This window comes from Dryas octopetala, chromosome 7 (assembly GCF_963921425.1).
Source record: "Dryas octopetala chromosome 7, drDryOcto1.1, whole genome shotgun sequence".
Classification (NCBI taxonomy): Eukaryota; Viridiplantae; Streptophyta; class Magnoliopsida; order Rosales; family Rosaceae; genus Dryas; species Dryas octopetala.
This window is the reverse complement of record NC_141372.1, coordinates 3,653,076-3,681,068: the sequence shown is the minus strand read 5'-3', so window position 1 is coordinate 3,681,068 and position 27,993 is coordinate 3,653,076. Positions and strand designations below refer to the sequence as shown.

Genomic DNA, 27,993 nt, shown 5'->3' with positions numbered 1-27,993 from the left:
CCTATTAGCATAATAATAATATAATATAGAATTGCAAAATCCGAAAAGCCATGTCGAGGAGGCCAGTGAATTCGAATGCGAACTCATCTCGGCGATTCGGGGACAATGGAGGCGGTTTACTCTCAGCCTCTTCCTATTCTAAATCAAGGTCTTCACCGATCTTATACGTCGCCGTTATTGCCGTGGTAAATGAACACTCATTTCTTTTTTCTTTTTGTTCAAAAATTAATGCATGGTTCATTGAAATAATGGTAATGGTTTCTTTTCAGGGAGCATTGCTTCTTCTTGCCTATTCTTACAGCGGCAGAGGTTGGTTTGTACCCTTTTGACTTTTTTTTTCTTTTTTCTTTTTTGGGTTTTCTTTATATCATCGATTTGTTTTGCCTTACTTTGTATTGAATTGACGTTGTGCATGTCATGTATTTGTGATCGAACGTAGGTGGATTTGGTAATCTTAAAGCTGTTGGCAAGGTCGAAGGTAAATTTAGCATATATACTCTCTATGTTTGTTGTTGTTGTTGTCGTTGTTCTTTTCTTTTTAATATAGCCTAGCAAGTTGAAGTTGTTTGTGAAATTAAATCCCAGTTTTTCATTAAGAATCCCAATTTGGTTCATGGAATCATAGTTTTGTTACTTTTTGTTTTTTAATGGTCTATGAACTTGTCATTAATTATGTCACCTCCTCATATGGAGATTTAATTTGGTTGCAGGTGATTACTCATGCACGAATGAGGTCTTACGAGCACTTCCAGTTTTGAAGCAAGCATATGGTGACGTGATGCATAAGGTTTTGCACGTTGGCCCCGATACTTGTACAGTGGTTTATAGTTTGCTAAAGGAGGGAGAAACTGAAGCCTGGGGTGTGGAACCCTACGATGTAGAGGATGCTGATACAAGTTGTAAAGCTCTTGTTCGCAAAGACATAGTGCGTGTTGTTGATATCAAGTATCCACTTCCATACAGACCAAAATCGTTTTCTATTGTAATTGTTTCGGATGCGCTGGATTATTTGTCTGAAAAATACCTCAACAGGACCCTCCCAGATCTGGCAAGGGTATCAATTGATGGTCTTGTGGCCTTTACAGGTAAGATCATATAGTCCTATGTCTACTTGTTAATTCAGTGCATTTATGTATTTCATACGTGAGATCTAATGTTAATTTGTATCTATTATTTGTTACTAACTTTTTGGACACTCTCTTTTTTCTTTGTTCAACCATGTTCAGTGTATTTGCTCCTTAATTTTCTACTTTTCATGCTCCCTCTTTCCTTGCCATTCTTCTTGCTACCTACTTATAGTCACATTGTGGGCAATTCTATGCCCCTCAGTGAATAAATTAATGGTCATTGGCCAACATGCTCTGAATTATTGATGTTCTACAACCATGTAAACCCAATTTCATATGTTTCTGGAATTGTCATATTAATTACAACATATATAGGTCATGAGTTTGGGTTTGCAAATGTGTCACCCCTGTTTTCTCTTGTTACAATTAGTAACCAGGTTGATGTGTTTTAAGAATTTTCGATGGATAATGATTTTTCAAAGGGTTTAATGAACATCTCATATAGAAATAGAAAGGTGATGAAAGTGCATGTGCCTGTTTGGCTGCCATAGAGCTAGTCCCCTGGTTTTGCCTCTTACGATTTTGAAGATGTATATATTTCTGCTTCTTTGAGAAGATTTTGTCTTCTTTCTAGTTGGGAACGTATTCTTTTATTTGTATAAATTAGCAAAACAAAACCAATATTTTTTGTGACTTGGTGAGATATTTGATATTTGCCATGTAGGCTATCCTGGTAAGCCGAGAGCTAAAGCTGCTGAGGTCTCCAAATTTGGGAAGGCAGTAAGTAACCGCTGCTTATATAGGATCCTACTAATCTTGGTTTGTTATATTAATTATATTATGTTATGACTTTTAATGTTCTTTTATGTTGGAATTCTAAATTTTCTTGACTTTCTCATGTGAGTGTAATGTGTATAAGTATTCGATCTTTTCGTTTGGGTGAGGGAGAGACAGACATTTGCGCGTGCACACACACATACACATACATAGAGAGTAGAACCATTAGTAAACTGTTATTGGGGTTCAAATCATTGTTTTTATTCACCGGATAATTGACAAACTGAAGTGTTTTCTTCGGAAGGCTAAATTGAGGAGCGGAAGCTGGTGGGCTAAGTATTTTGTTCTGCTTAGCTTAGAGGAGAAGAAAGCTGCCACCAAGAAGTTTAATCTGGCTTCCACACAGATGTCATATGTCTCAAAATGCCAAATTTTCCACCTCAATTCATTCAATTGACATCTTCACAAATCTGTCAATCTGTGTCTTGAAGCTGCTTGGCACAAGTGATTTAAATTTTTGGGGAATCCATAATTGCATACCATAATCTGTCTAACCTTATTCTTTTATTGGTTTATTCTTAATTTCTTTGAAATTGTTTTTGGGAGTGAAGCATGAATTAGTATGGTGAGTCATGACTCATGAGTGCTCAGATGTGTCAGCCAAGTTAGGTTTTTTTTTTTATCCAATTCATTGCTGTAATTTTGGATGGGAGGTTTACTTACTCTTGTTTGCACTTTAGTTTCTTAATTGTCATTTGTTTCCAGCTAGATTTATTTTCATATATGTTTCACACTTTCACTTTTGTGATATTGATGCTAGTTAGAGTAAAAACCTGACTTCTTGTAATACATTTCTTAGCTTGATATTAATCAATGAGTGCAGAGTCTACAGACACGGTTGTGATAAAGAATTTTATTTTACCTTCCTGTTTGCCTCTTGTCTTCAAAAATTGCAATGACGAGACTGGACACGTGTGACGTTGTGAGTTGTGGACGCAATGGCCTATTCGAAATGGTGAGCCCAATATTTGAAGAATTTGTATTAAAAAGATTAATGGGCCTAGCCCACACGAGTGGGTATCTAGGTCCTCCATCATCCCACAAACAATGGGTTCCCAAACCATTCAACATTTTAGTATTTTTTTTTTTTTTGGTTCATGTGGGATTACTCCTTTTCATGTTCACGTGAGTCACACTTATAAGATAAGTTTCTCATTCACTCGTTTATGATATTGAGCAAGTAGAAGTAGTCAATCAATCTTATCTATCTTCACGTACGGGGGAGAAAGTCATTCAATGTAGACCCAGGAGCCACTTGAATTTTGATTCAAAGTTCACCAACATTAATTGCTAAATTGACCATAGCTTTCTAACATTGAGTACGTATATAAGTACATATATTAAACATAATGTCACTGATTATTTCCTTTAGAATCTTCATCATTTATACGATAACTATGATCATGTGATGGGACTGTACATGTTGTGCTCAGGGTTGTGTAAACATCATATTTCTCCTTTTAGAAATGGGGTAAGGCCCGTAAGGGGTGGGAATAAGGATAACCCCATCCTATCCCTAACCTAATCATGCAAGTCGATGTTATCATATATGCTCTCATAGCAAAACAACAAAAGATAGAAAGCATATGATGGAACAAACAGCATATATCATAGTTGTTTGTAGAAATATCAGAGTTAAAAGAACGGGGTTCATCATCTTGGAAGCTAGATGTACTGCTATTGGTGGTCAAGATAACTGGATAAGATAGTATATATACAGTTTTTCTCAGTACGGCCGGGTCTAAATTTTTTTTTTTGCGAATTTTTGTTACTGAGCGCTTGGTGGTCTAATTTTTTTAACACCGATTCCTCTTCTGATTTTTTAGGATATTTCTTCGACGATTAATCTTATATCTTTTTAGGGTGTAAAATGAGACTTGTAAAATTAAAACATAATATAAAGTTGATAAACCAATACCGAGTACTCAAAAGAAAAAAAAAATAATACTATTGAGCACTTAACCTTGAAAATCCGTAAAAAAAAAAAATAATAATTGCTGACGTCCTCCCTTAGAGAATGACTAAGTATATATAATTATATATAGTTTCAGACTTTCAATTCAGTGGGAAACATTGAACCTACTGCATCATCACAAGTTAGGCTTAAGTGTCGACATGTTCCATTTCAGTCCTATCATGCATTTCTTTCAGTTAGCAAGTTTTAGTAGTGGCTCCCCTATTATAGGAATTTGTCTGTGGTACGAACCATGTCCACTTGATTTTTGAGTACATTTGGTTGTAGTAGGGTTACTAGGCTGTACATATTTTAATTTTCACTATATGTGATGCAGAGTCTGAATGATCGTCGGTCAATTCCATATTATAGAAATTTGTCTGTGGTGCGGACACTACACCCTATGGTAGTGCTCCTATTATAGGATAGGAGTCTCACCAAAACCATGGATATGTGTGTTTGTCACATCAGTATTTAGTATGATGTGATGATGAATATCAAACTCCAAGTACGGCGAGAGCATGTGTTAAGACTTAAGACGCTTAGAGAAATAAGTTATTCCATTTAGGGCTGGACAGAGGAGAACAGGTCTGCCCTCGTGAGTGAGAGATTGACTTTATAAGACAAGGCGCATGCACCGGCCGGCATACTCTGCATTTAATTACTAAGGCAAATAATATATAAGGAAAACAACATTGGCCTAACAACAACAACCACAACGACCAGAATCACCATTTAAGCACACCTCACCTAATATTATGTTGTAATAACTCCCATACATGATTAAAAGCAAAATTGTTGCCTCCATTTAAAGCCTGGTTTGCATAATATTTTGTGCAAGCACTCGCTATTTTTCTAAAACGAGCTTGAAGACTCCCAACTGTTCGATTACTCGAGGAGCTAGATCGAATCGGGATGGTTTATAATGAATTGATCAAACACTTTTTTGCCAAAATACCGTATCTCTTTCATTGACGCCTAGGATTGCATCTTCCGTGTGTTGTAGCAAAGTCTTGCATAAAGCGTAGTTTTCAACATTCGACCACTTCGCACCTCTTTTTTCACCCAATCATAAAAACAAATTATTTTTACAACAATTAAGTATGCAAAAAATAGATGAGTGAGTGAAAATAAGAGATGTGAATGACCTATTTATAGAAAAATCGTTAAACTAGCCGTTAGAATTGTTTCTGATTTTCTGAAATTTTTTAGGATTTTTTATGAATTTTTTTGAATTTTTTATCACATTTTAACGGACAAAAAACATGATAGCTAGACAACAACCATGCCTATTGCTCATTGGCCAAGGCATTTTTAACGGGACTTTAAAAAGCTTCAATGCATGTTTGAGTGCTAGCTAGCTATATATGTAATGTTGGAGAGGGCAGAATAAATATATATAAATCAACATTAATACTAATTAATGTTCCTAGATCGATCTTGTCTTATATATACGTTGCAACGTACTGCATATGTATATGGAAAGCCGGTTTTGAAGGTAGGCGAAGATGACAACCACTCTGAATCTCAAAATTTTTATAAACTTTTTATTTACTTATATATTATTTTAAACTCAAATAGGATCGAAGGCTCCATCGATTTGCCTCGAATTGAATCTCCATAATCTTAAGGCCGATCTTGTGTAGAAAGGCTATATATAGGGGTATAACGCTGGCATGCACGTCCGTACAATAGAATTTCATACATATAGTTCTTGCATCTCATGCGTAGTACCTCATGCACCACATTTTCAACTACAAAATCTGCAAAATTTAAGAATTGGTACCCGTAGGTCAAAAGCATATGCATGTACATCGTCCTTTTTACAACTCTTAACAGACAAACTTGGTATAATTTCTCGCTTGCTTGCAGCTACAATTCGATCAACATAATAAAAAGAGCAATATTGGCCTGGGTATAACTCACTATATCTGGATTCTGGGTACTGTCTTTAAAAGCTACACCTTAAATCGCCGTCTCATTCATTGGAGTTCCTATTTAACTTTTTGACTTCGAACTCCCTATGCATCTCAGTATGTTCTGCTTTCACATCAAAGCTAGTTTATTTATTTTTTCTTTTTTTGTTTGAATACTTTTCAATATAGCTAGTCTTGAATATATCCTTGATCACTCCTTCGAGCTATGTCATGTAGAGCGATCAAGTCAGTCTTTGTATACATATAGCTTCAAATCTTTTATCATGTATATATATATATACCGAGGAAAACATTCTAGTACAGTAGTACTACATACTTCTGTTACCAGTCATTTTTTCCAACTTGGAGGAAGTAATCTAACCAAAGAAAAATTATACCATAAGAACAAAATATATGACACATAAATACATATTTCTTGATATATATTGATAAATTCACCTTTCTACTATTGTGCATGTAAGTATAAAGTTTTCACTGTCAAATAATTTTGTATAACATATAAACACTACTATGATCGACGGGTCACTGCTGACTGCTGCATGAGGCATGTATGGCCTAATTAACCTAACGTGGGCGCCATGTTGGCTGTCAGCCTGTCACAGACTCAAACTAGTATTGGGGTCTTTTCAAGTCCTTAAAGTCATACGATCGAATCAGAGTACTATAATGTGCCTATGGCTGGGGAACCTCCTCATTGTGGTTTCCACATGGCCTCACGGTCTTAAACCACATCAACTCTATCATCTTGTACTACAAACCAGTAAACCACGTGCCCCAGGCCGGCCGGCCCCTATACCCAATTATTAGATCCTCTATCTCTCTCTCGCTAGACTAAATCTTGTATGGGGCATGCCCCAGTACGGCAGCTCTCACATGAGGTAGGATCCATATGGTTGTGGATCCTACCTCATGTGAGAGCTGCCGCACTGGGGCACGCCCCATCGAAGACTCTCTCCTCTCGCTACGCTCTTGTAAACACATGACGTAACACATATTATTGCTATTTATACCGTTTTAATTATATCTCATAATATTATGACCTTCTTAATCATAAGTTAATTTTTTATTTTGTACAATATGATCATATATAATATTATTTTATTAGACTGTGAGTTATAATAATTAATATGCAGTACGCGTCCCCTCACTTGATTTTATCTAAAAAAAATACTTAATGTTCCAATTATTTAAGAATTCTGATCCACAATCGATCTCGATCAGAAGACAATATGAGTAAGAGATTTGTACGTAGTATATACCTATCAACGCATTGACCTATAAGAAAGGTAAATATATGTACTTTTTTCTTGAACAAAATAAGAAAGATGAACAAGTGGCATATGTTTGTAAGCTCAGGTGATGTTGGAAGGGGGCCATGCAGTGATCAGCTACTAGCCTCTGCTATCCAGTGTTCATCAATCAGGAGGTGGAATCCCAAAGGACTACGAGCATAGAAAGAGTTTCCAAAATGAAGAAAAATGTTGGTCTCTTGACTCTTCAAAGGAGTTGCAGAACCAGATGAATCTTCTTATTCTGGCCTTTTGCGTGATCCATTTGGCCATTGCTTTTTCCTTATTTTGATGCTTCTGCCCATTATTAACCCAATTGAGTGAAATTGAACTGAGTGACGTCTTCCATATATATATATATAATCTTGGACCTTACCAAGGAATGCCTTGCTGAAAGAGCAATGATATAGACCCAAATTATTAAAATTGGCAAAAGTACTTACCAGCAAAATGTGGTGTTGGGTTCGTTTATGGAGCAAAAAAAGCATCAAAATTTGGGAAAGAATAACATTGATTCATCAACTGGCATTTCCAAAAGGTAATAAGTTCGAAACAATGTCACGGTTGTCACCAACTAGCTAAAAAACAAGTGACCAAAACTGCACTGAAAAAAAGAAAAAAGAAAAATTCCATATCTCTGACGTGTGAAGTGAGAGCACGACTTTGACCCCCAATGGAGTAGAAATAAAGAGAGAATTAATATTGAGCAGAAAATTAATGGGACTTTTGGCATATTACAAAACCGCGTTAATTAATTCATGTAGTTTATTTTTCAGGGCAGCTCATCATGATGGTTACCATTGCCAAAATAATTAATGTAATGCTTCGTTTGCATGAATAATTGAATATTTAAATCACCAGTTCTAGATTATTTTTCTAAGACAAATCATATGTATGTGTGGGAATTAATTGCAGCTTAAATGTCAAAGAATCAAGAGCAAATCTTGCAAATTGAGCTGTACCTCACTCTAATAACGCGTGTGATTATGTTATAAAGACGACAACAATTGTGAAACGAGTGGAAGCTACACAACACCAACTAGCTCCTTTCCGTCACTAGCTTATTATTATTTTTTTCTCTACAAATCAAATTGGCTTATATATACTTACCAAAAACAAATTTGGCTTATATGTGCATTGGTTTTGTATGTGTAATAACTAGTTAGTTACTTAGGATGAATAGAGTAGTGCTATAGTCACTATCTTATATTCTAATTTTATAAATCTCAACTGATGTGCTAGTTTGTCATTCATTCATTTATGATTCCATATTAGACCTCATTTATTTACAGTAAGTAAGAAAGTGACATGTCATCTGTCACATCAGTTGAGATCAATAAGTTGAGATATAAGGTAGTGCATGTCTCTAGTATTATTGGTGATAGTAATAACTTACAACTAATTAACATCTATTATGGCGCCTTTATGCATCAACTCTTTCGACCGAAAATAGAAACACCAATGATAAATAAAATCATCAACCTCATTAAAAGTAACTCTTTAAAGACTTTTTTTTTTTTTTAATGATTTGGAGAAATCAGAAATTGAATTTAAGACTTCTCCCAATATTGAAGAGATAAATATTACTAAACTAATTACTCATTGGTTAGAGATCTTCCTTTAGAGTTAGATAATATAACATATGATCGATAACATCTAACAAAAATAAAAGTTCTACATATATATACACATTGATGGATGTGCATGCAATCGAATTAATAATTGGTGTTCTTGATGAGGGGTGTTATATATAAATTGGGCACACGTGTAACTGGATCCTCTATGGACTATAATCATCAGATTTTAATTAGAGGTTTCAGTACGTAGTGGCAATTGGCAAGTGGCAACTCAATAAATTAATTAGGGATTTGATTAGGTTGAGAGAAGATAAGATAAGACTTCAGTTGGTTCTCAGAAACTCAGTACGTACCAGAAATATATGAAAGGCAAATACTGAAAATATATTGCAGGGTTTTATTTTTTTTAATTTTTTCCTCCAAGCATTTTGAATCAAACTGAAAGGAAAAAGAATCTCATGGAAGGAGACATACATGAGTGTGAGAAAATGGCCGACCGAAACCGAGGGTTAAATGGGACCCAATATCATATATTGATATGGGTTTTTGGACCAGGACGCAACTCTTGTCCCAACCTGATCTCCTTTTCAAAGGCTTCTGATTGCTCAACATAAGCAAATAAGCAATAAGGAGGAGTATGGACCACCAGGGTCCGAATTCAAATTGGAACACGTGGCAATAGCCCACATCAAGGAGTTTTGTCTAGCAAGCATGCAGTTTGTGCTATATGGAGTGGTGAAGAGCTAGCATGGATGGCATGGACCACCTAACCAACCTAGCTCTTAGGATAGAAAGGGTATATGGATAATGGGGGTGTGTCACCACCCTGCAAAGTACGTACTGCACAGCAGTGAGCTCTTTTTCTAGCTCCCAGTAATAAAAACAAACAGGAATTCAAAAGCAAAGTCTCGGATTGGGTAATTGGGTTACTTGATTTGAGGGTCGGCAGTAGTAGATCCAAGTCCCGCCTTCCATCATTGACTAGCTACTACCGCTCCCACCTCAGTACTACTGCAAATAATAGTCATATATTATGCACAAGCTCTAGCTACCTCTCCCATGTCAATTAATTACAAACCTTTCTTGCTTTTAATTAAGAAATCAAACTATAAATCATGATTAATGAATTAAAGATCCATATAGATTATGGATTCAGATGATGCCGCTACAAATGCAACTAAACAATCAGCATTTGAAACCTCTCTTAACAAAGTAAAGAAAGATAGGCCACTAGCTAGACGACTAGTAGCTAGTTGGTTTCCTTGATTAATTAACATTTGGAATAAGGTAAACTCCTAACCCCTAACATAATACACTTGTTTGACGTGGTTAACAATTATAACAAATTAATTCCGATTGAAAATTCAAGAAATTGATGTGCATGAAAGTCCATAACTCAAAAAGATATTCGTAATTCAAATGGAGATGTTACACTTTCAAACTAAAAGAGATGACGTTGGTGTGTCGGTGCTTAATTCACTGGAAGTCAAAGTTAAGTGCCTTCTCTTCTCTTGGACATATATCCAATATATCCTATATATCCACCTATAATTTTTCACTAATTAATTAATTGTTTAATAAGAGAATGACATAACGACATATGTCAAACTTCCAGCGGAAAATTGTATTTTGATTAGTACGCATAATATTTTGGACATGATCATCAGATGATTCGTTTATATATTAACTAGTTAGTGAATAGTGCTGGTCTTTTAGACAACATATATCGTGGCCTTCAAATAGGTATGTATAATTGAAAATGAGAAGTTCTTACTTTTTTATCTTTTAAGTTTGAAATAAGTGACCAAAACAATTTTACCGAAAAAAAAAAGTGATCAAAACATTAATTTATCTTAGTCCTTTCTCCCTTATTATTTGAGTTAACCTGAAAAACTTAGAAGTTTATACTATTTCGACATGAAATTGACTATTTCATCTTCCCTAGCTCTGTAATACATATTTTAAATAAAAAGTAAAAGACAAAAACATTTCCAAATCAATTGGAAATTAGATAAATCAATTGATGTAGAATAGCTACGTACATTCTATGTCTATATATATCTCGGAAGCAACACTTCTGTTATATATATATATATATATATATATGTTAGTCATGCGCATGATGCACAGTTGTACATAAAAACGATATCAATTACAAAATATTTAAATAGTACGGGATGTATCATGTATACCCGAATACTAGTTAGAGACTTAGAGGTAGCTAGCTAAGTACGTACGTGCAATATTTTAATATATAACAATGACGATATCCATAAAGCAACTAGTACTTACAATTAATTAAAGCCAAGAAAAATTAGAACTAGTACTTAAAGTAGTATTAATAATAATTGATCAATTAAAATAAAGAAATTAATAGACTTAATTGGATCGATCAGCGATGCAACTGCGTTTGCTTTTTGGTCAAAAGATTCAGCACCGTCAATTCATTATTCATATACGGTGTCGGACTTGTGTCTGCTGGGGTTGTTCCCTCATCACCTTTAGCCTCCTATTTATATCCATGCAGCTCTCTACTCACCACAATGCAAACCCCTCTCTAGTCTCGATATCCAACCCAAACCCAGCTTCTCATTCTCTCTCTTGCTCTCTGCCTCTCTGAACTTAAAAAGTTTGTTTTAAAAAGGTGCTTTTACCGAAAGTGCTTAATTAATTAAGTTCTACCTAGCTTTATACTAGCTCGATCGGTTGCATGAAAATGTTGTCAAAGAAAGCAAGTTGCGACTCGCATGGGCAGGACTCTTCCTACTTCCTAGGGTGGCAGGAATACGAGAAGAACCCTTATCATCCACTTCACAATCCCAACGGAATCATTCAGATGGGACTTGCAGAGAATCAGGTGAGCTATATATCTACCTTCTCGATCAATTCTCATCATCACCATCATAAAAAGTTTGAAAAAAAACAAACTAATACGGAAAATAAATAAAATAAAACAAAGATGCCACTTTCATACACTACTTTATGTAGCACAACATATCTTTGTCGCACTTGAAGTGGTCAAGCTAGGCTCGATCACCTTAATTATGAGCAAAATAATATTATTATAATTAGATGGTTGTTGAAAATGATAATCGAAGTTGGTTGGACGTCACTTGTGATATCCATCCAAATGCGCGTGTGCATTTTATTTTTCCAACTACTCATTTAGTTTTTATTTATAATTTTTATATATTTTGAGTCTCTTCCTAATTGTTATGGGACTCCGAGTAGTGACTGATATTGGATGTCGTTTTGTTGCAGCTTTCGTTTGACCTTGTGGAGTCATGGCTGGCACGCAATCCCAACGCACTGGGCCTGAAAAGAAATGGAGAATCCGTATTCAGAGAGCTTGCTCTGTTTCAAGACTACCACGGAATGCCCACTTTCAAGAAAGTGAGTTCCATCAATATCATTTGCAGTACTGTTTCATAAACACTTTGAAGTTTTTTATTTATACATCACGTGCGTAGTACTCATGGCAGCTCTCTCTTTTCACTTGACATAGGCATTGGTAGAATTTATGGAGAAAATGAGAGGAAACAAGGTCAAATTTGATCCAAAGAAGCTGGTGCTCACGGCCGGTTCAACTTCGGCAAATGAGACTCTCATGTTTTGCCTTGCTGATCCCGGCGAAGCCTTCCTCCTTCCCACTCCATACTACCCGGGGTTCGATCGAGACCTCAAGTGGCGTACCGGACTCGAAATCGTTCCCATCCAATGCTCAAGTTCCAACGCCTTCAGAATCACCCCCTCCGCATTGGAAGACGCGTACCAACGAGCCCGAAACCTCAACCTAAAAGTCAAGGGCGTCTTGGTCACCAACCCTTCCAACCCTTTAGGCACTACAATGACTCCGCTCGAGCTCAACCACCTCATTGACTTTGCCGTTGACAAAGAAATCCACATCATCAGCGACGAGATATACTCAGGAACCGTCTTCAACTCTCCCGGATTCGTAAGTATTCTTGAAGCTTTAGCTTCAAGAAACCTACAAGACACCCAAGTGTGGGACCGTACTCACATTGTGTACAGCCTCTCTAAGGACCTCGGCCTGCCCGGGTTCCGGGTGGGCATGATTTACTCCACCAATCCCACCGTTGTGGCTGCAGCCACTAAAATGTCCAGCTTCGGGCTCGTTTCGTCACAAACCCAGTTCTTGCTCTCCCACATGCTCGCGGACAACAAGTTCGCCAGCAAGTACCTGAGGGAGAACAAGAAGAGGCTGAGGAAGAGGAAGGAAATGCTTGTTTCCGGGCTGAAAAGCGCGGGAATCGGCTGCCTGAGAAGCAATGCGGGGTTGTTTTGCTGGGTGGACATGAGGGGGCTTCTCAGCTCCAACACGTTTGAGGCGGAGAAGGAGCTTTGGAAGAAGGTGGTCTGCGAAGTAGGGTTGAATATCTCTCCCGGGTCTTCCTGCCACTGCTCCGAACCCGGTTGGTTCAGAATGTGCTTTGCAAACATGTCTGAGGAAACGCTCAAGGTCGCAATGCAACGTATCAAGGTGCTTGTAGACTCCACCGTTGTTAAAGTCAACCACCAGCAGGAGTTGCTATCGAAACCGATGAGGTTACATAGTAAGTGGGTTCTCCAATTAGCATCGTACGATCGTGAATCGGACCGTTAGTACTACTCCTAAGTCCTAAGTTCCTAACTCATGAAAAGGGAACGTGAAATATATTTCTTTGTTTTGCTCATCAAAAGAAATGGCTAGAAAACGTAGTCAATTATTGTATTAATTTTTTATTTTTATTCATTGTATTTTGTGTGCTACTTTTGATTCGTATATGTTCATGGTCCACGGCACTAATGTAATAAATTAAAAAAGAAGCTATTCTCAATGCTGTATGTAAGTAAATGATGATCATAAAAAGTTCATATCATGTAGAGTGGAGAGTGATGGTAGGTAGACTTGTATATATGTTTGTATGCTTTTTAATGGTACGTATTTTCTTATCGGATTACTTTTGGGCTTTTGATTCATAGCTTTTGGGCTTTTGAGAAACGTTATTTTTATCATATTCATTGCTCACCACTGTGTGCGCTACAAAATCCTAACGAGGATCTCAGACAACAAAAAAATAAAAAAATCACAGCAAGGATCCACATTCATTCCTCTAATAAAAACAGGTCCCACCATTGATAGGACGTGATTGCACAATTTTGATAGTGTGTGGTTTAAATCTTAATGAGTATGAATGCTATTTAAAATGGGGTGTGATTGGTATTAATGGTTGGGAAGTTCATAGGGTGTGGGATTGAACAATTTATCTATGAAAAAGTGGTCACATGATTTACATGTGACTAAGATTGATATAAAACAAATGGACCTGACATAAGAGATCAAACTATCAAAGTGAGAAATTCAAAAAGTTTGAAATTGTAGAATGTAAAAAAATATTTCCGAGATTAAAGTGAGAATGGTGAAAAAATTTAAGAACTATTGCTTGAATTAACACGAAAATAAATTACTAACTAGGTTCTTCAATGTAGTGATGCTGATACCATAACATTGAGTTTCACAATTTTTGTCATAGCAAGGCCTTTAGAAGCTAATGGGCCCCAGTTTGGGCTCGACTACTTTAGATAGATCGATTCCAGTTTGGGCTTCTCTCGTACTCGCTTAAGTTCCAGGCAACAATTATCCCAATATTTCCTAGTAAAGAAAAGAAGATAAGTCAGAATATTTATTTGTTCAACACAAAAAGTATCCCACGAGTATCAGCCAATCACACGCTTCCACGCACATGTGATTTTCGAACACGAGCATCAAGCAGCCGAGCGCATTTCACTACGGTATATCCTGATGTAGCGTAACACGCACGCCAATGAGAATTACAGAAAATTCTCTGAAATGGAAGGGGCAGTTGGTGTCGATTCTCAGCAATAATCACTTGGACAGTTGGACCGGTCCGTCGGTGTCCGCCACGTGGCTTTGCCGTTGCTCCCGCAAACTCTATTATTATTAGATAGAGACATAGACTGAGTGAAATTATACAAAGGACGTGTCGCTCCCAGACACCTTTTACGTATTTGCGCTGAGACAAAAAGTTGGTTCTTTCCAACTTCTTCGCTTTCTTTGTTTCCCCCAACAAATTCTGCTTCGTCTTTTCGGGTGAAATAATTAGGGTTTCTGTGATTTTTGCCTTTGGAGTTTCTGTGAAGTCGAAGCGAAAGCGCGGGAATGCAATGGCGTACAAGTTTTAATTCCACTGTGACGTTGCAATTCCGTTTCGCTTTCTATACAAGAAGACTCGCTTGGATCACTCGGCGAGTTCTCTGCGAATTACTCAGGCTGGTTCAGGTACTCGTTTTTCTAACTCTCTTTGATCTAATTCTTTCGCATTTCGACTCTTACTTTCATTGTAATTTTCGTAGGAATTGGAATTGGAATCTTATACTCTTAAGCCTGCAATTTTGTTTTTCTTTGTTATGTATTAGTACGTCCACCATTTACATCACAATTTGATGATGTGTCCTGTGTGCCACTATGGTTTCCAGTAGATTCTTTCTGATCTTATTTATATATAGTTGGTTTAGGTGTAGATTACAAGCATCATGAATCATGATCATTTAGTGTGTAAAATTCAACCCTTTTCTGCTTTTCTATGTTCTTGGCATTCTTGCATATCATTTTAGGTGAAGCAATGTGAATAACTCTGTTTTGTCTTAAGCTAGAAATCTAATTGAATTTGGTATATTAGTAATGGAATGTTGATGTATGGATTGTTCTTTTGAATTTAGGTAGACAAATCGACGTATGGACGTTGCAGCAGCTTTGTTGTGTTTCGGGTTATGGGTGTAATCTGGATGTCACATGTCTTTCTTCTTGGGTAATGAGATATTTGAAGCTTGCAGATAGTAGTGGACAGAAATGAATCTTTCAGCTCTTTGGACTTCTGCTGGAATTAATATTGGTGTGTGTGTGGTACTTTTTTCACTATATTCCATATTGAGAAAACAACCGAGCAATGCTCATGTCTACTTTGGACATGTCTACTTTGGACGAAGACTTTCAATAAGCAAAAGGCGAAGCGATCCATTCTGCTTGGATAGATTTGTTCCTTCTGCTGGTTGGTTAGTGAAAACCTGGAAAACAACAGAAGAAGAATTATTGGCTACTGGTGGCTTGGATTCTGTGGTTTTTATGAGGATGGTAATTTTCAGGTAAGTAGACCCTGCCCAGATCTTGCAGACAATGATTGATGCCAAATTTTGTGCCTTATATTTTACATGGTGAACCTTGCATTGAACATTATAGTAGTTCTTGTGCATCAAGATCATTGTTTTTCATAATATAGGGAGGCATTGACTTTTAGACACATTATAAGTTAAGAAAGATGCCTTATGAAAAAGAAAATAATATATAAAGTACAAAGTGCTACCTGATCTGAGTATGGAGGTTGAAAGAAGATTAATCATTGAGATTATACATCTTGTATTTATCTCAAGTACTTAGGGTTTCGCATGTCTATTTTAATTAATTTACTTCATCATGGTTGCCTCCTACCACCTGCAGCTCTGAGTGTCTTACCTACATTTAACAACGATTTTATTTTGGTGCATTTATGAATGTACTCTTTTTCTGATACATCTGCAGTTAATTTATGATTTTTGTTTGTTTGTAGAACAACAAAATCTACCTACTGGTTTGATGATTTCTCACTTCAGCCTAATTCTTTATCTATTTACAGTTTTCGTATCTTTTGCATTGCTGCTGTCATATGCGTTTTTACTGTGCTTCCGGTGAATTATCATGGGCAAAAGATGACTCACCAGGAAATCCCTAGAGAATCCTTGGAAGTATTTACCATCTTGAATGTTAAAGATGGTTCAAAGTGGTATGAAATATATACTCTCGATGATTATACCAATTTTCAAAGAAAAGATTTCTATTATATTCAGTATAAATGTACACATATGAAGGTGTAGACATTTCTGGTCTATGCCTGTGTATCTTTTGTTTTATTATTCTCAATTTTTATGCTTTAAATTAGTGATTTAACTTGTTACAGGGAGAAAACTAGTTTCTTATCGGTTATTTTCTTTGTGTTTTAATTCATGTCAGGCTCTGGACCCATTGTCTCGCATTGTACATTATTACCTCTGCAGCTTGTGTTCTCCTCTACTTTGTAAGGATGTAAAACCCATCTCCTCTTTCTGTTGTTGTGGATAGTATATCATTTAAAAGGTTCTTCCTCTTGCTTTTATTTCTTATAAATATTAATATTTTAAGACATTAATTTTTTTCATCTATTGTGGGTTATTTCGTAGGAATATAAGACCATCACTAAAATGAGGCTGACACATATTACTGGATCTCCTCCAAATCCAAGCCATTTTACAGTTGTTGTTCGTGCTATTCCCTGGTCAGCGGAAGAATCATACAGTGATTCAGTAAGAAATTTCTTTACAAATTATCATGCATCAAGCTACTTGTCACACCAAATGGTGTTTCGATCTGGTAAAGTTCAGAAATTGATGGTATGTATGACGCTTGAATCTTCTGTTCCCTGAATCTTTTTTTTTTTAACTTCTTAAAATCTTTATATTGCACAACAGTCAATTGCTTTATTAATGGCTTATAATGTCAACTGCTAGCATCACCTGCATTTAGACCATTATGTGGTTTAAGTTAGACCATTATGTGGTTTAAGGTAGCTGTACAAATTATATATGAAATACTGAATATGATGCCTGTTTTTTCTGCCATTCATGTGCATCTTATTATGCCCCATAAAAAATGTGAATGTCTCTTACTTTTTTTTTTTTTTTTTTTTTTTTTGGGATTTGTTGCTTGTATCTTTATGTGTCAATGAATTTGCAAATTGTAGGAGTTACAACTACAGCCATTTGACTAATAATCAAGTCTTACAAATTTTTTTTTGGTGTGAATTCAATAATGTCTATAATTCCTAGACTAGAGTACTAGACAGATGATATGGAGATTTCAAATTTCATATCTTTAGAAGAAAACACAGAGTAATATGGGCAGCCTGCAATAATTCGAATTTTACTGTATGATTTTAAGAGTTGCAGGGCATTTTGTGTTGGGAATTAGGAAAATGTGTGATTTACAATTTAAAACTTGAGTTTGAAATTAGGTGAATGAAATAAAATGAGATCAAATGATTCTATGTTGTTGGTTTTATGCAGTAATTCAAGCTATAGAAGGTCACGTACAAATGCAATATATTCTTGCATTTTATTTCAGTATCTGTTTTGAAGCACCTATATTCTTGAGAGATTCCCTCTTAAGGGAATACCTTTTTCAAAAACTAAAAAAGTTATAATACCAATACTGATTTAAGGACTCTTTGTTGTGCTGAATAGTGCTTTATGGTATTTCTTTATTTATTTTTTATTTTTTAGAAAGTTTAATTTTACCCTTGGATTCATAAGTTGGACTGTGAAGTTCATATTTATAGTAAATATAACACGACTAAATGAGTCACATAATATAACCTCGTGCTTCTGTTTACATTCAGCTATCAATTTTTTTAGTGCCTTGCATAATTTGGATGATCGTTCTCTTACTTCATAAATTCATATTTCAGGTTATTATTTGATTAACGTATCATTCCAATTTTTTTGGGGTTATTCATTAAGTTGGGACTAGAATTATGATGATGCTTGCTGATGACACATACACTTTCTAGTTGATTTACAATATTTAACTGTGACGCCTTTACGGATGATGTCCTGATCCTTTGTCTTCTATTTTTTAATGGAAATTTATGATATGTTTAACTTTGCAGAGCGATGCAGGGAAGATGTGCAGCATTTTAAATGCTTCTATGGAACATACCCATAAACCAGGTTTGTTTCATTGTGGTTTTTGTGGAGGACCTCCTGATTCTTTTAAGATTCTCTCGAATGAAACTGAAAGCGCAAAAGGGAAGACATTCCTTATTGGCAATGGCATTGGTTTGGGAGGAAGAAAAAAGGTCACACAAGCTCTGGCCTGAATTGATTTTATGAGCTCTGGTTTTCTATCATGTATGCTGTATGCATATACAACAAGTGGTTTATGTATTGCTTGATTCTTTTGCATCTGATCTGGTTCCCTTAAACTGGTTTGCCAACTGTTGAGTTCTTGACAGACTCTGTGATACAGTTTAAAGCAGTGCTGCCAATATCAGTCCTATGAAAAATATTGTGTTGCTGTTAGCATTCTTAGTATCTTCATGTAATCTTGCTTTAGTGTCCTCTCTAGATTTTTCTAGAGGGATGGCCAGGTACTATTGTGAGGGATAATAGTGCCCTGAGCATGATTTTGGACTTGACAATTGTGAAGACAAAACTATCTTTCATGTGATTAATTTTGGTAGGCTTTTTAATTTTTAGTTTGTGTGATCAATATTTGTGTGAGAGTGGCTAGTAGCTACTATGTAGCTATTTTTGAAATTATGAAAAAGTGTAAGTTTTTACTTACTATAGTACAGTATAAAACCACTCTCTAGGGCCATTCTTTATCATCTATAAAAAAAATAGAAATTAAAGTTAAAGTTGAATGATTAATTAACATCTATGTGTGTGCGTGTGTGTGTGTATGTATTTTATGTGAGTTCAATATGTTTATGTAATTTACCAACACATGTATATATGTTCCTCTTTTCTTTTCCGTTAAGGTTTTCCTATGCCATTCTTTCCCGTAACTAGCCCATTTGTATAAAGGGAAAGTATGACAAAACCTCAATACATAGGCTCTCACCCAAAAGAAAAATGATACGAGACATCTTATTCTGTGTTTCTGTGTGTCAATGGGAGAGAACGGCAAAGGGCTGGTGTAGATGGTGGTGCAATGATTTTGAAGGAAATATGGTGTTATTGAGTCCCTAGGTTTGGCATGAGGAATATCCCAATATAGCATTCTTTATAACCCTTCAAACTAGGTTTATAACATCTGATTTACTTCCAATTTTATGAAGCTCAATCCATTAATGTCTGAAATTAAAATATTTACTATTTCATGTGTTAAGCATCATTGAGTTTGATCAGTGAGTGAAGCATATAGATTTGGTTACCTTTGTTTTTTATCAAATGTACACACACACACACACACACACACATATATATATATATATATATATATCTCTGGCTACCTCAGCCGAAAAGTTTATTTAAATACACATGAAAAGATAATTCTTGTCGTAGAGGTGGAGAGCCCCCCGCCCTGTCCCAATCGTTCCACCCACTCTGAATTGTTTGGTTTCTTGAGTGTTACTTTCTCTTAATTTTTGGTGGAAATTGCAATATTGTAGCCTATAATATGTTGGGTCTTTCATACAGGTGTGTGCTGCTGCTTTTGTCTTTTTCAAGACTCGCTATGCTGCCGTTGTTGCTTCACAGGTTCTTCAGTCATCAAATCCCATGTTATGGGTGACAGAATTGGCTCCAGAACCACTTGATGTTTATTGGTCAAACCTTTGGATACCTTTTGGACAATTGTGGATCCGCAAGATAGCTACACTTCTGGCTACTACTGCCTTTATGCTTGTGTTTCTTATTCCTGTCACATTTGTTCAAAGCTTGACTCAACTAGAAGCTCTACAAAAAGCATTTCCATTTCTAAGAGGACTTCTTAAGAAGTAAGTAAATGAGGGCACATGCATTTTGTGGTTGCATTTTTTTTTATGCTGTGTATCATGGACATGGACCATATTGGGTTAGTTGTATATACCACCCTCAAACTATCCTTGTTGACACTTTGCTCCCCAGACTGAAATTTTTGACACTTTACCCCCCAAACTAAGTTCCGATAAACAGATTACCCCAAAACTGTTAAAAAATCAATTTCCCCGGTAGTTTTGCATACCACCCCATGTTGGTACTATATGGCCTTCTGCCTGAGTGCATTTTCGTGTTAATCATCAATTCAAGCCGAAAATGAGAAGCTGAAAATGAGAAGACGAAAATGGCCTCAGACATAAGGCCACGTGGTGCCAATGTGTTTCATCATTTGTTGTAAGCTTATAGTTGTAATGCATAATTATAATGCATTTGTTGTATTTATTTATTTTGAGTTTTTGCAGATTTAATGCTATCTGGATTCCTTTTTTCATTTTGGATAATTATTGTCATGGAGATTGAAGGACGATTGGTCCCACTTTATATTTCCAAATTCCAATGAATTTGACACATTTGCATGAAAACTACTTTGTGCTCTTGTGCAGGAAATTTGTAAGCCAGCTGATAACGGGCTACCTACCAAGTGTGGTTCTAATTTTGGCTTTCTACATAGTTCCACCTGCTATGATGCTGTTTTCATCAGTGGAGGGATCTATCTCCCGTTGTGGAAGGAAAAAGAGTGCATGCATCAAAGTCTTATACTTCACAATCTGGAATGTCTTTTTTGTTAATGTTTTTACTGGGTCTCTTATCTATCAATTGAGAGTAGTTAATAGTGTGAAAGAGATACCTGGCCAACTTGCCAATGCAGTTCCGGCACAGGTGATATGCCCTTGATTATTAAATATGTTTATCCAATGTATAACTTTTCTGATCCAGTTATGCTAGTCTATTGGACTGTTACATGTGCGTACTGTTTTTTCTTGTCAAGTTCTGATACAGATATACTTTGCAATTGATAAGGGTTAACTTGTCCATTTGCAATTGTCATCTCATTTGAACTTCAGGCAATTTTAATTTCAATTACTGATGGTCATAAGGGTTAGCAAAGTGATTTAGAGTGTGATAATGATTTCGAGTTCTTGTGTCAGTAATGAGATTCTTATACAAATTAAAGTTTTTCGGTCTTTTTTATTTTAGAAGGTGTAGAGCGTTAGTATTATTTTTAATTATGTTGTGGTTTCAATTTTGCAGGCAAAATTCTTCATGACTTATGTTTTTTCATCTGGTTGGGCAAGCTTGGCATGTGAACTCATACAACTTTATCCTCTTCTTTGCAACTGGATCCGGAGGTTCATATTTAGAATGAAAGATTACTCTATTGGCCCAATGTCTTTTCCTTATCATACAGAAATTCCTAGAGTCCTGCTGTTTCTGTTCATTGGTTTCACCTGTTCCATATTGGTTCCCCTAATATTGCCATTCTTGCTGGTTTACAGTATACTTGCCTACCTTGTATATCGAAACCAGGTGAGGACTCCTCCTATCAATGCTTTATAACCTTGTGCATTCCATGGGTTTAGCAGCATTTTTTATATGCTGTTCCTATATTTTATATGTAGCCAAGGCGAGTAATAGTGATTTGGTATTTTTATGAGGTCATAGCTACAAAAAATTTATGCAAATGCTATGTATAGTGAAGTTGCACTTACTTTCCTTTTCTATGCTCTTGGCTATTTAACCACACTGTAATTCCATGTCCCCTTACCTGTGCTGGTTAGCAGCCTCCTCTTTAAGTAGGAGGGTAATATTTGGGACGTTCTTTGTATCCTGCTGGTTGTGTTTAGCTTTGGAATGGCAATCACGTGGTAGAAGCTTCTTTTCTGATTTTAGTTGATTAGGTTTCAAGGCAACTATGATGTGTTAAATTCATTCTGGTTACCTTTAATATTTAGTTCATCAAAGTTGCTTGAAGGCCATTTATTTTAGGTGCATTCACAGGTGTTGTAGACATTTTATACAAGTTATAACTGTGTTCTAGCATTCCTTATTTTATTGCTTTTAATAATTTGTTCGTCAAAGTTGCATGAAGTCTATTTTTTTAGGTGCATTCATGATGTTGTAGACATTATATACAGGTTATAAAAGTGTTCTAGCATTCCTTATTTTTGTTAGGTCTCTGTTCTGGCCATCATTTACTTTTTTTTTTTTTTTTCTTTATTTCTAATTGAGTTCAATTATTTTCCTCATTCCATAGTTATTTATTCTTATTATTTTCTTTGGGGGAACCAAATAGGGGTCTAATGCTAATCTTAAAATGTCTATTTCAGATTCTTAATGTGTATATACCAAAATATGAAAGTGGGGGACAGTACTGGCCAATGTTTCACAATACATCCATCTTTTCATTGGTTGTCATGCAAATAATTGCCTTTGGTGTCTTTGGATTAAGAAGATCACCAATTGCATCAGGTTTCACCATTCCACTGCCTATTTTGACTCTTTTGTTTAATGAGTACTGTCGACAGCGGTTTCGTCCAATATTCAAGAACCATGCTGCAGAGGTAGCAATTCAAAATGGGTTTTTTTTGTGTGTGTGTGTGTGATCATGTCTCTGTATCCCTTCCAAAGTTTGATAAGTGGGTTGTTTTCAGATTCTTATTGAGATGGATCGAAAGGATGAACAATCTGGGAAGATGGAAGAGGTTTACCAACAGCTGCATTCAGCCTATTGCCAGTCTCCTGTAACTCCTGATGACTCGTGCAGTCCTGGACGCTCAGCTGATCATGAGAAGGAGGACGGCGATAAGGATCCAGAGAATGTGAAGCCAGGTTTGATTCATCTAACACTTGGAAGACCTCCTCTATCCGGATTCAATGATGTAATTGCTTGGTTGTCTTTGCTTCTCTCTTTTCAGGGAAGGATCCTACCCAAGGAAATCCAGCATGGGATGTTATCTCAATTTTGAATGGAGAAGAACCTAAGCCATAAGCAATATGAGTTTTTTGGTACATAATTGACGTCTTTGTATGCCAATTCGAGTTGATGCATTATAATCACCGTAAGGTTAATGGTGCCTGCTCGAATGAAATGCTTGGATGAGTTATATCTCAGAGAAGAATTTTATGTTTTGGCTGGAAAATCTTTGGAATCGTTGTACAGGCACAATTGTAACAGGTGGTTGCAAAAATGCAGAGCTCCACAACCGCACAGTCAGGCTCTCTTTTTTTATTTTTTTATTTTTTTTTATACTGGAACTCCCAGTTTCTTCTGTATGTGTGTGAGAGTGGGGAAATCCAAAAGCAACTCTATTTTGTACTGTTGTAATTGTGCGAGCAATTTGGAATAGTTGTGTATATCGTTGTGGCCCTTGTGGGTGTTTGATATCATAGAATCATAGTGATGTTCAGTATATTTTAAAAACCATGTGTTGAAAGAGTTGGTTGAAAACCCAGTAGTGATGCAAGTTTCATTATTTGATTCTCTAAACAACAGATTGAATGAACAGCATAGATTAAGCACTTCTTCAATGAACAGAACCAAACTAAGATTCCACATCCATGGCCAATGAAGCATCTCCTTCATCTCTTTTTTTCAACAGACCTCTCCAGAGCCACAAAACTTGCATGAATCCGCCGTTTGCAACATGCAGAAGAAACACCCGTGCCTGTATTGGGAGACCAGCAGAGACAAACTTCACAGCAACAAAGAAGCAGCTGATAGCAAAAAAGTGCTTTTCGAATCCATTCCCTTGTGAGCTGGGAAGCACTTGTTGCAATGCCTCTCTCAAAATGTCAGTTACAAAGCAGCCAACAAAGAGACCAAAGGGTATCACCAATTCCCTGTTCCTGGAGATGGAATATATGATATCTGATAAAAAGCTGAGGACGCAGAAAGCAATAAGGGACCATATCAATGCTTTCTGCCCAAGAAAAAGCAGCCGCTCCAGCAGTGTATTTGCTGCTTTCTTCCATGGAAGGTCCTGAACTGGGACAGGGATGGCTTCCCACAGCTTCTCCTTCACAACACTGATTTGCAGCCTCAGCTTACTTTTATTGTTTGGTTCACCAAACTGGGTCATTGACACTACTTTCATACAGGGGAAGGATTGCTGAGGGACACGTGGCAAGAAGCACCTTTGGGGTCGAAAGGGTTTTTCTTTAAACAGATTAATCTGAAAGAACAAAAGAAAGAAGAAGAAAATAGAGAATTAAAGAATGGAGTAACCAATCAATTATCCATATATGAGATCCTATCCATTAGATATAAATTAGTGGCTTTCAGGTGAGTTACCTATAATTTCAAAATTCGAGTAGTTGGAATTTTGGGAGAGAGAGAGAGAGAGAGAGAGGGTACCGGAAATTTGAGAGTTGAAGACGACGTCGACAGAATAGACGCCGGAATCGCCATTGACGCTATCTGGCTTTGTCCTCTTTATCACCTGCGTTTTCTGCTCATTCTCTAGGGTTTAGCTGATGTCAATTTGGCCATTTTCACCTATTTCCCACGATATTCTCAACGCAAAATTCACTGGCTTTTTGAAGGTTTAAGGAGTTTGGGCCAGGCTGGTCAAGGTTTAAGGAGTTTGGGCCCAAGATAAATGTACTAGGCCTTGTCATACAACAAGAAGGTAACGATTTGCTAATCAACATACTTATACAATACTGATTCTTCCCTCATCGGCCCAACAGGAAAATTCACCTAAAAGTCAACCAACAAGAAAAACTTTCATGTAAGATAGGTTACTCAACTTACTCTTATTGCTTTGTCTATACATGATGGAGAGAGATAATTACTAAGATATATATACCCATAATAAGTAAGTCGTTTAAAAGAAAACATAAAAAAGGGGAAAACCTAATAATATATAAAGATGAAAAAGAAATAAAATTGTACGGATTGATATATACAAAAGATTGATCAAAATCTCAGTCGGATGTTGGCCAAAAAAAAAAAATCTCAGTCGGATGAAGTAAGTATTATTGGACCAATAGGTGATTAATAAGTATGTTGAGGGTGTACGTGTTAGGCAATCCCTTAGACCAAAAGCAAAAGAGACATATAAATACAAATAATTAGGTGCGATGATGAATGGTGAAGGTTTTAAACTTCGAATTCTCTACAGCTATAGTTCTGATATCACGCTAGACAATTACTAGACACGACTAGAGCATGAGTGTATAGGTAATATTTAGTTTTCGCCACACCCATAGCCAAGGTCCAAAGGGTGGCTTATTTCACACTCCAATTTTTCTAAGTTACTGTCATCATCTTCTATTCTTATCCTAGTTTTGAAAACCAATGAAAGAGCACCCTCGGCGGCTAATTAAGCTCACTTATACTTAATTCATCAGCCTTCACCTCGTGAATGGTATATATAATTTGAATTAGAGTATATATCCAACCCATCTGCAGTACTGTGCAGTAGTGTACCTTTGTGATGATATTATTCTGATCATCCGATCGAATTCATTAATTAATTTTCATAATAGAAAACTATAAATATACTTTTGTCTGTCAGGTCCAACATTAACAAGACAAATCGTTAGAATTATTCATGTTAGTGAGTGTCATAGTCATGTATTATTCAAATAAATATATAATTAATATTTAGTGTAGGTAATTAATTTTGAATGAATGATATATATATGTTTGCATTTAAATATGAACAAGGGGTTGATTACTTGATTATAAAATGAAAAAGCAGTGACAGAAGTCGTGTCCTTTGGCTATTGTCACTGCTAGGAGGCTCTCTTTAGGCCTCAATCACCGATGTTTCTGGTGTTTATTATGGTATCGTCATCAAGTTCACAAGAATTCTATGCCACTGCCACTTACAATTAATAAGTCAAATTTCATATCTTGGTTTTTTCTTTCAGGACTTTTCTCTTCTGTTTCTTCTTCGTGGGGGATATTCCTTGTTACTTTACAGGAAGAGATTGGATCCATCTCTATATATATATATATATATATAATATATAGGCTTATTTTAAATTCACATATGCCTAGCTTCATCAGAACTGTTAATGTCTATCTCCTTAATTTGTTTGCTGGACTTTGTGTATGTCCACTATATATATGCTTAATTAACAATATTGTAATATACTATACTACAAGCCAGACAGATAGACTATATATCTTATGGTATATATATATATAGGTTTTAGATATCCCACTTATGAGCTTTTGATTATTAATTCCAAGAACTTAATTAAGCCATTAGAATGTGAACTGACAATTATGATGTTTAATTTTAATACTTAAAAATGGGAGAACGTACAACCTATTTTTAGTTACAACGACCTATTTTAGTTACAATATCTTATTTTACACCTTGTTGAATATTGCTAGCTATAGGCTATAGCTAGCTTATTTTACACACTATGAATTTGAGAGTTGGTACGTACTCGATCTAGTTAATGGGACCAACATATTGAATTGCTAGCTAGCTAGCTTGATGAAGCAGCTACCCATTTCAAAATTCGTCAACCGATATATTCTAACAAAGCAAGACCATATATATATGGCTCACCAAACATTAATTGCAAATTTGCAATGTCATAACAGAAAATAAATATTTTAGTCCAAATGTTACAATTTACAACTGTAATCCAGTACTTTTGTACTTGTAGTCAGCCAAGAGATAAATGAGTCCATAAGATAATGTACTTCTTTGACCTTTCCATGAACATAATTAACAAATCAAGTCCTAATTACAAAGGCTGCCTTAGGTTAGGCGTAGCATGCAGATGCTATCTTGACTTATATGTATGTGCACACAAAAAAATCTGGTAATAATTAGTCTCACAGAAGGAAGACAGCTCAATTTACATATAAACTAGAGCTTAATTAGTCAACTTTGGGGAGAAGACGATCATCAACTAAATCTGATTATGAATTTTATATGCATTTGAATCCTAATATGTTGGCAGAAGCAAGAAAAATGTGGTTGAATTTGGAAAAGTAGAAATTAAGGAAGCTTAATTAGTTGGTTAACAAGAGTCAAGAGTTGGAGCCTGGAAGTAATAAAAAAATTGTGGCAGTTAAATAATAATCGAAAAGTAAAAAAAAAAAAAAAAAAAAAAAAAACTATATTTGCAAATTAACATCGATCTGCCAGCTGCTGCCTGTAGTCGATCATCCAAAAAGAGAATGTATTGTTATATGATATTGATTGAAGTTGAAACAAATACAATTGACATCCATATATGGCTCATACCAGAAAGCTAGCACATGCAACTCTATTGACTAGAATTGATAGTTATTACATATATAATGGTGCTTAATTGTTAGGTATCAATCGGTATCGAGCTTATTGACACCTGTCATTTCAAAATTTATATATAGTACTCAAAAAGGTCATCGATCCATCTCATCAGCTAAAGAATTGATCAAAAGGCCAAAATTTGTTTATGATATATCCTTTGTGATGTCATGCCACCTCATTCTCTCTTATGCAGACATATATCAATGTGAGATATCTCAGCAGGCCACTCAAGCTTGTTCGATCTCGATCATGCAAACTTCAAACTGCAGATCAAAGCTACTGTACGTGGCTTTGGTCGATGTATATATATCTGCTTCTGTGTGCGAATGAATATAATTAAGAAAATATTTAACAGGTAATTAAATAGAAGATGAATTGTTCTTTAAGACAACATTAATTGTTGACCGGCTATACATTTGCGTACGTACGAGCTACCTATCTAGGTATATGGCTGAATGCATTGTATATATGGAGGGGACCATTCTCCTATATATAT

The 27,993-nt window shown here is 35.9% G+C and overlaps 4 protein-coding genes across 5 annotated transcripts; 3 read left to right on the top strand and 1 right to left on the bottom strand.

Annotated features, from left to right (window-relative positions):
* The first annotated feature begins 50 nt into the window (after positions 1 to 50).
* LOC147278609 (putative pectin methylesterase CGR2) lies at positions 51 to 2,301 on the top strand. The gene is made up of 6 exons (XM_086251257.1): positions 51 to 185; positions 270 to 309; positions 440 to 478; positions 711 to 1,085; positions 1,792 to 1,847; positions 2,149 to 2,301. Exons 1-6 carry the CDS (start codon positions 51 to 53, stop codon positions 2,299 to 2,301), a joined length of 798 nt encoding a protein of 265 aa, XP_086107383.1.
* Positions 2,302 to 11,371: 9,070 nt separating this feature from the next.
* Positions 11,372 to 13,285, top strand: ACS11 (1-aminocyclopropane-1-carboxylate synthase 11). Its single transcript, XM_086249765.1, has 3 exons — positions 11,372 to 11,518; positions 11,923 to 12,054; positions 12,167 to 13,285. The coding sequence occupies exons 1-3, from the start codon at positions 11,372 to 11,374 to the stop codon at positions 13,283 to 13,285; spliced, it is 1,398 nt and encodes a 465-aa protein (XP_086105891.1).
* A 1,393-nt stretch (positions 13,286 to 14,678) lies between these two features.
* LOC147278607 (hyperosmolality-gated Ca2+ permeable channel 2.1-like) lies at positions 14,679 to 23,557 on the top strand. 2 transcript variants are annotated; one of them, XM_086249690.1, is made up of 12 exons: positions 14,679 to 14,962; positions 15,403 to 15,825; positions 16,353 to 16,499; positions 16,727 to 16,790; positions 16,933 to 17,055; positions 18,417 to 18,605; positions 19,951 to 20,249; positions 20,835 to 21,111; positions 21,484 to 21,759; positions 22,560 to 22,793; positions 22,884 to 23,061; positions 23,148 to 23,557. In XM_086249690.1, the coding sequence occupies exons 2-12, from the start codon at positions 15,533 to 15,535 to the stop codon at positions 23,219 to 23,221; spliced, it is 2,154 nt and encodes a 717-aa protein (XP_086105816.1). In that variant the 5' UTR covers positions 14,679 to 14,962; positions 15,403 to 15,532; the 3' UTR covers positions 23,222 to 23,557. The 2 variants fall into 2 exon arrangements, with proteins under 2 accessions (XP_086105816.1, XP_086105815.1); XM_086249689.1 differs by having other exon boundaries at positions 14,680 to 14,962; positions 16,933 to 17,142.
* Positions 23,558 to 23,669: 112 nt separating this feature from the next.
* On the bottom strand, positions 23,670 to 24,740 carry LOC147278606 (uncharacterized). Its single transcript, XM_086249692.1, has 2 exons — positions 24,587 to 24,740; positions 23,670 to 24,404 (listed from the first exon to the last, which is right to left on the bottom strand). The coding sequence occupies exons 1-2, from the start codon at positions 24,638 to 24,640 to the stop codon at positions 23,775 to 23,777; spliced, it is 684 nt and encodes a 227-aa protein (XP_086105818.1). The 5' UTR covers positions 24,641 to 24,740; the 3' UTR covers positions 23,670 to 23,774.
* Between the last annotated feature and the right edge of the window lie 3,253 nt (positions 24,741 to 27,993).